We start from the raw sequence: 11,269 nt of genomic DNA, 5'->3' as shown, positions 1-11,269 counted from the left end.
CAGCAGATGCTCTTTTACCTCTTTCCAGTCAGCAGGATGGGAAACAGGACGTGAGGAGGCTAAATCTAAATCCAGTAGATATATTAGATAAGATATACTGCAGTGAGTGGGAAACAGGAAATGACCACATTCTTAATTATTCTAATATTTAATAAAACAATCAGAGGTTTGCTGCAGCTGCATGGACCTGCATTCACCATTACAAACACATGTACACACATTCAGTATATTTCATATTGCATACAGCGTGTGTGTGTCAGAGCCATGACACTGCAGCAGGTCAAATATTTAGGGTGGACAAAAAAAAAAAAAAACAACAACAGAAAAACACTGTTTTTAAAATCTGGCACATTAAATTTGAACATCTTTATGCCACACGTCCCTCAACAGAGAGACAAGAGGTCTTTAATACAGCATGACAGACAAGAGTCAAGTCTTAAATCAAGATGTGAGAGTTTTGTGCAAGAACATGTGTGATCTTCCAGGAAATTACTTCACATTTTGTGTTTATGAAGTCAAAACTCAAAAATCTACACCCTGCGTTTGTACCTTTTAGCACATTCTGCATCTATATTTGACTGTGTGCAGCAGCAGTAGATCTACAAATCTCATTACAGCTTCAGTCATGAATCAGGCCATCAGATAGAAGTCAAATAATCAAGTATTTGCTCGAAATATTAAACTGGAGATATTTATTACATCTGGAAAACTCAGAATATGTATTTTTTATCTTGCTGTTGAGTCTCTTGCAGTAACAACTTCTCCCTCCTCTCTGATATGACACAATCGTTATAATAATAATAAGGCTTTGAATTATTTGACTCTATTCCCGGATGTACAAATCCTTCAAGAGTGAGACTTAACAACCCTCTGATTATTGGTTTCTGTGATATTACATAGAGAAGAAAAAAAACAATCTGCAACACAGAGATACTGCAGACAGTTCTGGAAAGCATCTGAACAGAAATAGTAGATGAATCCAAGTGTGTCGTGTTGCTCTCATCTCATCTGCGTCTTGGTTTTTTTCCTTCCGTGAACAGTTTCTTCTTTGATTTCATGAAAACAAAAATACTAAAAAGGGGGAATTTAGTGTCTTTGACTGTTTTCCTCCAGTATATCAGCCTCAAATCTAAAACAGCCTTAATCTAAAAGCTTGGAGTGCTCTATCCTCGTGATAGTCCAGTCTGGTGCCACTCCTTTAGTAAACTCCCTTTGGAATCTGTCGGCAAAGCAAAACAAAAAAAAAGAAAGATTAGAAGAGTCATATAAGCATCAAACAGGCTTGTAATGATATGTAAATGATATGTTCGCTCACTCATAATGTGCAGTTAGCAGCCTCTTGGATTCTGTCTCTCCTTCTTCACCTATGGTCACCTGGAAGATGCGACTTCCCTCCACGGAGTCTTCAGGAAGATGTGCGTTTGTCAGATACCAGAAACGCATCAAGATACTCACAAACTTCCTCCCTGAAAAGAGAAAAACAAAACACACACACACACACACACACACACACACACACACACACACACACACACACACAGATTAATGTGTTTCCTGTAATGTGCCTTCATAAGGTATAATAAGAGTTCTCCATGATTGTGTTGGCTGACCGTTATCATCGTAGTAGATTCCCACGTCTCCAGGTGTGCTGTGCATGATCTCATCTGGATCAGCGGAGAGCGCCTGCATGGAGCTCAGCGGCAGCAGGCTGCATTTCTCCTCCAGCTTCCCGATCAACTGTAGAGAAAAGGACAATGAGACTGAGTTGAAGTTCAGCAGAGAGATTACACCTGTTTAGCTTAGTTTAGTTTATTAGGATCCCCATTAGCTATTTAACCCTCCTGTTGTCCTCAAGTCAAGGAAGGGAGGGAGCAAGGAAGGAAGGAAAAGAGGAAGGAAGGAAGGAAGGAAGGAAGGAAGGAAGGAAGGAAGGAAAGAAAGAGAGAAGAAGGAAGGAAGGAAGGAAGGGAAGGAAGGAAGGAAGGAAGGAAGGAAGGAAGGACGGACGGACAGAGGAATGAAGGAATTACAGAGGAAAGAAGGAAGGAAGGAAGGTAGGACAGAGGGAGGAAAAAAGGAAGGAGGGAGGAGGGGAGAAAGGAAAAGAGGAAGGAAAGAAAGAAGGACAGAGGGAGGAAAAAAGTAAGGAGGGAGGACGGGAGAAAGGAAAAGAGGAAGGAAGGAAAGAAGGACAGAGGAAAGGAGGAAGGAAGAAAGGAAGGAAGGAAGGAAGGAAGGAAGGAAGGAAGAAAGGAAGAAAGGAGGGAAGGAAAGAAGGAATCCTACGATTGTTTCCTTATAATAGTTTAGACCAGCTCAAGTTCTTTTTGCCAGTGTGTAACATTCATGTCTTTGATGGTGAGAGGAAACTGCAGCACCAGGCAGAACACAGGGAAACATTTACACGTGTAGTAAGGCCTTTTATATACAGTATTATAGGATTATTTTTACATTGTGTGTGTCGTTGTGTAAAGCACAGCAGACTTCCTGTGTTCTCGTACTCACATCTTTTGCCACCAACCCCTCCAGTGCTTGAAACTGACACTGTGACAGCAGCCTGGAAACATGTATGAAGGCCTGCAAGAGATAAACAAACACAAATCAACAACAAACACATGATACAATATAAATTCAGGTCTTAATGAGAAATAGGCTTCAAGTTTATAAAATACATTTCTATACTGGACTACAATTGGCTGGAAAATGTTTGTGATGATACAAATCCTGAATGCTTTCTATAAATAACACCTGTCTGTTTGTCAGGATGTCTGCCAGGTTGTTGGGGATTGAGATTAACGCCCAAATTAGCCAGATTACAAAACCATAAATCACCCACTGATCCCGTCCAGTAGAGTAAAGTAGCTTTACTACTAATACTTTATTTAAATGCAATTTTATGGTATGTGTATCTTGAGTACTTTCATTTGATGTTACTTTATACTTTCTACTCCACTACATTTATTTAACATCTTTATTTACTTTTCAGATGAAGATTTGACACAATGGATAATATAACAAGCGTTTAAAATACAACATATTGTTAAAGATGAAACCGGTGTGTAGACAGAGTCACATTTCAGATGTCTATGAGTTGTTAACAGTTCCACCAAATAGTGATTTTTCCCTCTAAACTTCTCACATGGTTTCATTTCAATAAATGTTCAAATGATCCAATATTTCAGCAAAAATCAAAGATTGGAGAAAAAGTTTTTCTTCTTTCCTCTCCCATTAATCATCTCACCAGCCCTCACATTTATCTGCTGACCCTTTGGAGGGGCCCCACCCCTAGGTTGGGAACCACTGGACTAAACTAGCTAACTGTATATAAAGTAGTATAAACTAGCTAACTGTATATAAAGTAGTATAAACTAGCTAACTGTATATAAAGTAGAGTAAACTAGCTAACTGTATATAAAGTAGTGTAAACTAGCTAACTGTATATAAAGTAGTATAAACTAGCTAACTGTATATAAAGTAGTATAAACTAGCTAACTGTATATAAAGTAGTATAAACTAGCTAACTGTATATAAAGTAGTGTAAACTAGCTAACTGTATATAAAGTAGTATAAACTAGCTAACTGTATATAAAGTAGTATAAACTAGCTAACTGTATATAAAGTAGTGTAAACTAGCTAACTGTATATAAAGTAGTATAAACTAGCTAACTGTATATAAAGTAGTATAAACTAGCTAACTGTATATAAAGTAGTATAAACTAGCTAACTGTATATAAAGTGTAAACTAGCTCCACCTCCAGCAGCTACAACAGTAACATGCTGCTCTAACACTGATACTGCATAATACTACATCACTCATAATACTGCAGTACTTTTACTGTAATACTGCATACTACATCACTCATAATACTGCAGTACTTTTACTGTAATACTGCGTACTACATCACCCATAATACTGCAGTACTTTTACTGTAATACTGCATACTACATCATTCATAATACTGCAGTACTTTTACTGCATCATGCTCATAATACTTGTGTACTTTTACTGCAGTAGAACTTGTCATGCAGTACTTTTACTTATAGTATTTCCACATTGCTTGTATTGTTACTTTGAGCTTGTTTAATGACAATAAACTCATATATTATAGTATATTTTTACACACCTGTTTCGCTCCCTCTGTGAACTCCTCTATATTAAACTCTTTATCAAAGTAAGCTCTGATCAGAAAGTAGTAGATCTTGGTGCGGAACCAGATGACTGGGTTTGGGATGCCCACAAACACGACCGTCTGCTTCGGCTTGTTCCCGCCGGGCTCCGAGCTGTACTGCCGGGCTGCTGCAGCCACCACACCGGCCCCTGCAGACCGGGGGAGCCGTGCTTTACCGGAGCCGGTCAGCACCACACGACTGATGCTTAATGTTGATTGAAACCTGCAACAACCTCTGAATAACACAGCCATGTTTTTTTTTTAACCGTGCAGCACTTCCTGTCCTTGTACTTGTATCGTCCGATTGGAAACAACTTGTATGCATGTATATAAAAATCCTCTTATCGTCTTGTTTCTATGGGGAGCATTATTAATGTGACACCAGCTTTCTGTTTACCTGCAGCAGCATGTTTAAGTTGCACAGCTGATCATGTTAAAAAATGGAGCTGCAGGAGAAAATACCTGTGGAGATATTTACAGAAGTAGACAGAGATGTTTTCCTTCAAGATGTTTATCCAAAGGTAAGATTATATTTGTTTCGTTATAGCGAAAAGGAGATTACAGTCAGTCAATCATTCCTCCTGTTCATACTGGCTGTTATAAGATCTTCTAATGTGCTTTCAGTGTAAATAATGGAGGACAAACCATTCACACAGTCATTTAAAAGTAGATGTGAAGCTTATATTCTGAGTTAGTCATATAAAGTGGATATCTGACACATTTACAGTCTTTTTAGTATCAAATTCTCCTCTTAGTGTTTCTCTGTTGAGCTGTGATGGAAGTATAGTAACAAAAAGACTTTGGCACTAAAAACACTGTAACGTTGAAACATAGAGGACTTGATTTGACTCATTTGGACAAAACTGAAGCTTCAGATTAACTATTAATATAATATGAGGCTTCAGCTGTCCAATTCAGTCAAATCATGTAGATATATTTCCCTTTTTTTGTCCCAATTTTCCTCTTTTTAGTAATATTCCTCTACTGTAGCTCAACAAAGGAACACATTTGGAAACATACGAAAAAAAACCTATATTAACTTTGGTAGATATCTACTTGATTTGACTCATTTGGACAACTGAAGCTTCATATTAGCTTCAGGTACATTTTTAAATACTTTTTATCTATCTTACTATTACTATCTGGACTGTGGATTTAGTCCTCCATCACTGCCATTGTAAGTACATTATGAAGGGATCTTCTAATGGTTAGTATGAACAGGAGGAATGATTACAGCAAGTGTGAACCCTTAAACTAAAAAACATTATTTCATAAATACATCACTCAAGTAACATGGTACATGTATATATCTCAAATTTTCTACACATTGCACTTTTTTTAACCTGTATGAGGGTTCATTCTGTATGTAAATCTAATGAACTTCTGCATATTTGCACATTTATATATTGCAGAAGTATTTACCTACAGATCGAGTTTACTGTATAGTACTGTATTTATTTTATCCTATTTTGTCTTATTTATTGTTGATTCTATTTCCTAGTACACTTTCACCCTTACTCTGCTGTGTTAATTTGAATTTCTCCCATGAGGGATTAATAAAGACCAGATTGTATTTTATTCTAGTCTTATGTCTGTGTGTTGTTTTCCAGCGAAGGCCAGCCGTACTGAGAGGTGTTTGTCTCGGTCCGTGTCTGGAAAAGTGGACCGTCGAGTATTTGGGACAAAAAGGAGGAAACAAGGATGTGAAGATTCATGTGTCCACTGTGCCACAGATGGACTTCCTTCACAAAAACTTTGCGTATAAGTGAGCTCTCCCTTTCTTTGTCTTCCTCTTATAAATAAACCCTCCTGCTTTTGTAGATGTCTCATTAATGTCTTATATTCTCAGGACTCTGCCTTTCAATGAGTTTGTGAAAAGGGCGTCTGAGAAAAAACACTCTGACTTCTTCCTGTGTGAGGTAAATATTATACAATAAGTACACAGGCTGTTTCACCATGTTTCAGTTTCCCAATCTCCCAACTTTCTTGTGAAAACAAAGTACTCAAAAATTCAGAAGGGAAATTATATAGAACATCATTAATGTCTGGTTCATTACTGACTTCATGTTCTGTTCCTAAACTGTAACACACACATTATTACCTGTGATTATACAATTAAAAGCTTGTTTTAAGGTTTCTTGCAGACTTCTCTACATCTTAGCAGCACATTGTTGCTAAACCTTTTTACACATGAACATTAAAACTGCCTTAAGTCCATAACAGCTGTAATAAATAACCAATTATAGCTGCAACGTACATTTATTTTCATTAATAATTGATCTGTTGGTTATTTTCTATATTAATCAATTAGTGGTTTGATCTATAAAATGTTGTCTAAGAGGAATAAAAGTCTAAGAGGACTAGTCATGGAAGAAAAAAAACTGAGAATCAGAGAATTTTGTTTTTTTTTCTCAGAAAATGACTGAAAACAATTAATGATCTAAATAGTTTGCGATTCATTTTCAATTGATTAATCGTTTTATCATTGCCTCTCTATAACTAATTATTATAGCACTTAAGAAATTAAGCATTTCCATAGTCTAGTCCATTTATAATACACTATTCAAAATATGACTTAACTATTGTATGACTTTAAATAATATTATAGTACACATTATATAACATGTGATAACAATATAAACAATTTATTAGATATATGTACTGAAGTGGCTCTTACAATAATATTTTGTTTTAATAAATCCAATCTCTTCTCTTTTTCAGGATGAGAGTTATTATCTTCGATCGCTGGGTGAAGACGTTAGAAAGGTATTTAGAAATTCTTATAAAATGCTTCGTAAATTCATCCAAGACAAAAACTGAATTCTCCTTCCTTAGCCAGTCAGGAGCTACGTTTAGCCTCAGGATGTGGTGTGAATTCAGCCTTGGACTACAAATATTAAAGTGACACAGGTGGCTCCTCTTTGACAGGAACCTGCTGATCTGAGCAAACAGTTCCCAGACTTGGCGGAGGATTTTCATACTCCGAACTTCTTTGAACCGGATCAGTTTTTCTCCAGCGTCTTCCGCATCAGCTCCTGCGGCCTGCAGCTGTGGACGCACTACGATGTGAGTGTTGGAGGAACTGTGATGTGACCCAAAGGTTTCAGCAGCAAATAGATGCTGAAGCGTCATACTACTTCATATCTTGAGCATGGAGGACTTTAATCACTGACTCATAGCTCAGGTTCACTTCAAATTCACAGTGCTTGAGTTAAAAAAAACAACTATTTCTAGGATTCTCGCCTTTCATCTCTCCCTCTTCTGTTCTTTGTGTGTTCATTTCTTCAGGTGATGGATAACCTGCTGGCTCAGGTGACGGGGAGGAAGAGAGTTGCTCTGTACAGCCCTCAGGATGCACTACACCTTTACCTGTCAGGTGAGTAGCTGTGGAAAGATGTCTGTGGGTTTGAGTTCTCATATTGACCAAATCTATCTGCTCTGATATTGCTGCCATTTGTTTCTATGAGCTAGATATGTTTTTTTGATGTTCTAATGTAGTTTAATGATAATTTAACCCATCAGGTGATAAGTCAGAGGTCCTGGACATCGACTTCCCAGATTTGAAACGGTTTCCTGAGTTTGTGAAAGCAAAGAGATACGAGTGTGTGCTGGAGCCTGGAGACCTGCTATTTATCCCTGGTGAGGTTTACTATTCATGTCATATTAACCAATTCCCCCAGAAAACAGCATCATAATGTCATTTATTTTCATGAAAAACTCAGATAAACAAGTCCTAGAGAAAGCTTAAAGGGGGATGTGAAGGAGAAGGTTCAGAAAAGGTTGATTATCATTATGGGCATCAGTCAGGATGTGTGGTGAGGAAAGCCATTAAACTTAACTTCACTCTTAACAAAAAGGTTTATTTCAATTAATTAAGAATTGTATCAGTGCAGCAATAAATAAGGGGGGAAATAGACACACATGGGTTTCCAAGTGTGAAAGAAACAAGATCAATTTACACAATAAATCAAAGTATCTCCATGCCTTTAAAAATAAGGTTAACTAACTTTATATAGAAGGCTGAATTATGCTTCTGTGTCGGACCGATGGCGTAGCTACGTGTAGCCTTCTGCGTCGACGCCGTAGCCTAACGTCATGGCAACGCGGATCGCAAGGGCTGTGATTAGTCCGGTCAAAGCGTCAGTTCCTCCGGCAGTTGCTTTATTTATTAATAATGAGCAAAAGGTATGTGTTTTCTGTTATTAGCGCACATAGCGCAATGCTACATGCTACTGTGACCGGAAGATAAACAAGGATACAGAAAAAGACTCCTCTGAAACCACACACACACACACAGTCACCCCTAGCAACACGTTGCCACGACGCAGAACTTCGAAAGGACAAGATGTAAACTAAAGAATAAGATAAAACCTCTTACCAAGTTTAATCAATGCCCCATGTGAAGGTGAAAGAGAGTGAGAAGGAGTGTAGACTTAGCTTGAGTAGACCAGGTGAACTTAATTAGGACAATTAGGGGTGAACAGCCAATTCATGAAGAGGAAAGGAGAAAACAGGAAGTGAGTTGAGTCTACATTTTTACTACAGGGGGCATATTGTGCCTTTTGTGATTTTAATGCTGTTTTAATGTTAGATATCAATGTTTTTCTTTCAGCTCTGTGGTTCCACAACACCCTGGCGTTGCAGTTCGGTGTCGGCGTTAACGTGTTTTGGCGCCACCTACCGGCAGACAGCTACGATAAAAAAGACCCGTACGGTAATAAAGACCCAGTGAATGCAACACGAGCCCTTCAGGCGCTGGAGAGAGCACTGCACACTCTGGATGAACTTCCACCTGATTATCGAGACTTCTACGGCCGACGAATGATTCAACGTATCCAAAAGCGGACGTACTGTGAGAGTCCTTCAAACACAGACACGCAGGAGGATTCAAACAGCACGTTACCCAGCAGCCCTCCTTCCTCTGGACCAGGATGAGAGTCCAGAGAACTGTGAAGAGAATCTTTAAACAGCTGTAATGAATTCATGTTCTGCTTAGTTTTGTTCAGTTTGACCTCCCACTTAAAAAAAGTTTAATTTATATTGATTAAAACATTTTTATAAAAATCAAAAAGGATGTGTCAAAGTGTGGAGAGTCCTTGAGAGTTTGATCATCTACAGATCCATGACAGGGTTAGGAGTAAGAGCAAACTCCATCTGTGGATGAAGACTGTGCATTTAGGTCAAAAGCTCCAGAACAAGCAGCAACCTTGATGAAACGGCTTAGTATAAGGAGCATAAACCTTATAATAAGTCACAGATTTAGGAGTCCGGGACTAAAAGGTACACATGCAGATACAGTATGGTTTGAAGTTTTATTGCACAAAGATTACAGTTCTTTATGTTTCCTTACAAACATTTTTAAAGCTTTGTAAACAGTGAAGCAGCATCTCCCCAGTGTGTTCAGTTATCTCCTGCTTTCACCGCTTTGAGTCCCCCGTTGTCACATTTCTTTGAGTAAGTCTCAGCAAATTAAGTGTGCGCACAAAAAAGCCAACCAGTGATATGAAGCAGGGAAAAAAAAAAAAAAAAAAAAAGCTCTGACGTAGTATTGTAGTATTGTATCTTATTGTTTCTTAGTGGAAGGAAAAGTTACAGGCTGTGGGACAAGCTGTTGTCAGGCATCAGCTGTTCAACATTCAGTTATCTGCACCAGGCTGCAACTACATGAATATAAAGGAACTACAGTAGAGTTGCAAAGTGGGGCCCCCGGTTCAGGAAGCGGAAATCTAATTCATTTTTTCCCATAGATAACATCACCTGACTCACAGTTACAACAGAAAAGATAGAAATGATCTGGTTGCTTGATTAAAAGTCTATGGTATGAGACTGTATATACTGAAATTTCGGGGGGAAACTAGTTAACTACGACTCCCAAGATGCACTTCAGTAAGAAACAGCCAATGACAGATCTTAAAATTAAAATGAATCACTCATTGAGTTGATTTAATTTTCATTTCTGGGTAAAAACATTAACTATGTCTCTTGTTCACAACTTCAACAATGAAGTGTTTTGACTGCTCTGATTCACGCCTCTGACTGGCTTCTTCTCCATGGCAACGGAGGCCGAGGCTCATGGGTATTGTAGTCTTCTTCACAAAATCACAAATAAAACATTAGTTCTCAGAAATGAGGTTAAAATAATGAAAACCGGTGGTCTTAATATAAACCTATAGGATCGTTACATTGTCCAGGAGTGTTATCCAGGATATCGTTTAAATCAGGGGTGTCAAACATACGGCCCTCGTGCCAGAACCGGCTCGCTAAGGGGTCCAATTCGGTCCACTTGATAACTTTTGCAAAGTGTGAAAATTGCAGAAAAGTATTATTTATTATATATATTTTCACTCACCATTCAGAGTCCAGGCTTCTGATCGTCCAATTTGAGATAACTGACTCTCTATATGATTCAGATTTAAAGGGGCTGTATGTCACCCCTGAACTAAAATGAGTTTGACACCCCTGGTTGAAATAAACCTGTTGAAATGGGGTAAAACAGAAAGGGGTAACTCCCACTTTAGCAACTGTATTGAAAGCTGGTGACTCTCTGACTGTGATAGTTAAGATATATTGTGTTGGGGATGCTCCCTAAAAACACATCCAGACATTTCTCATGTTTTTTCTTTTTTTAAAAATACTTTTGGCTTTGAATGCAAACAAGGAAAAAAAATACACATACATTTTACTCTTTCATTCACAAACACACACAAAGCACTCATGCCCCCCCCACCCCCACCCTGAAGGTAAAAAGTCTTGGGCCATACGTTGGACATCGGTACTGATCACTGCACCCACCACATTCTGTCTTTTCTTGAATCTCTCTGCACTCCATGTTGAGCAAGGCAAGTAAAATATCTTGATTCTTGACGAGAGGCAGCAGAAGAAGAAGAAGAAGAAGAAGAAAAAGGGGCAGTGCAATATTTAGTCTCTCGCTAAACTTAACAGAGAAGTCTTTTTGTTGTTGTCGTCTCTTTCCACGAGGCCCTTCCTCCTTCTTCGGCCCCGAGCGCTGCTAAACTTCAGGAGGTTCAACCAAAAGTCTTGAAGTACACAAACATCCGCTTCCCTTCATTTTCATGTTTTTTTTTTTTTTTCTTAGTTTG

General features: G+C 38.3%; 2 protein-coding genes across 2 annotated transcripts; one reads left to right on the top strand and one right to left on the bottom strand.

Moving 5' to 3' along the window:
* Positions 1-450: 450 nt before the first annotated feature.
* On the bottom strand, positions 451-4,421 carry maip1 (matrix AAA peptidase interacting protein 1). Its single transcript, XM_053328716.1, has 5 exons — positions 4,125-4,421; positions 2,506-2,577; positions 1,611-1,737; positions 1,316-1,466; positions 451-1,219 (listed from the first exon to the last, which is right to left on the bottom strand). The coding sequence occupies exons 1-5, from the start codon at positions 4,419-4,421 to the stop codon at positions 1,141-1,143; spliced, it is 726 nt and encodes a 241-aa protein (XP_053184691.1). The 3' UTR covers positions 451-1,140.
* Positions 4,422-4,558: 137 nt separating this feature from the next.
* On the top strand, positions 4,559-9,224 carry tyw5 (tRNA-yW synthesizing protein 5). The gene is made up of 8 exons (XM_053328713.1): positions 4,559-4,690; positions 5,780-5,934; positions 6,019-6,088; positions 6,891-6,935; positions 7,098-7,235; positions 7,458-7,545; positions 7,692-7,808; positions 8,782-9,224. The coding sequence occupies exons 1-8, from the start codon at positions 4,610-4,612 to the stop codon at positions 9,102-9,104; spliced, it is 1,017 nt and encodes a 338-aa protein (XP_053184688.1). The 5' UTR covers positions 4,559-4,609; the 3' UTR covers positions 9,105-9,224.
* The last annotated feature ends 2,045 nt before the right edge of the window (positions 9,225-11,269 follow it).

This window comes from Scomber japonicus, chromosome 11, assembly GCF_027409825.1.
Source record: "Scomber japonicus isolate fScoJap1 chromosome 11, fScoJap1.pri, whole genome shotgun sequence".
Lineage (NCBI taxonomy): Eukaryota > Metazoa > Chordata > Actinopteri > Scombriformes > Scombridae > Scomber > Scomber japonicus.
The sequence above is the reverse complement of the archived record's forward strand: the minus strand, read 5'-3'. Positions and strand labels throughout refer to the sequence as shown.

What these genes read in the sequence shown, in the direction of transcription:
- tyw5 (XM_053328713.1), top strand. Translation starts at nt 4,610, where the DNA reads ATGGAGCTGCAGGAGAAAATACCTGTGGAGATATTTACAGAAGTAGAC. An exon ending in TTCAAGATGTTTATCCAAAG is followed by an intron (nt 4,691 to 5,779) that starts GTAAGATTATAT and finishes GTTGTTTTCCAG; the next exon opens with CGAAGGCCAGCCGTACTGAG. An exon ending in CTGACTTCTTCCTGTGTGAG is followed by an intron (nt 6,089 to 6,890) that starts GTAAATATTATA and finishes TCTCTTTTTCAG; the next exon opens with GATGAGAGTTATTATCTTCG.
- maip1 (XM_053328716.1), bottom strand. Translation starts at nt 4,421, where the DNA reads ATGGCTGTGTTATTCAGAGGTTGTTGCAGGTTTCAATCAACATTAAGC. An exon ending in AGGGGTTGGTGGCAAAAGAT is followed by an intron (nt 1,738 to 2,505) that starts GTGAGTACGAGA and finishes TTTTCTCTACAG; the next exon opens with TTGATCGGGAAGCTGGAGGA. An exon ending in CTGCTAACTGCACATTATGA is followed by an intron (nt 1,220 to 1,315) that starts GTGAGCGAACAT and finishes CTTTGCCGACAG; the next exon opens with ATTCCAAAGGGAGTTTACTA.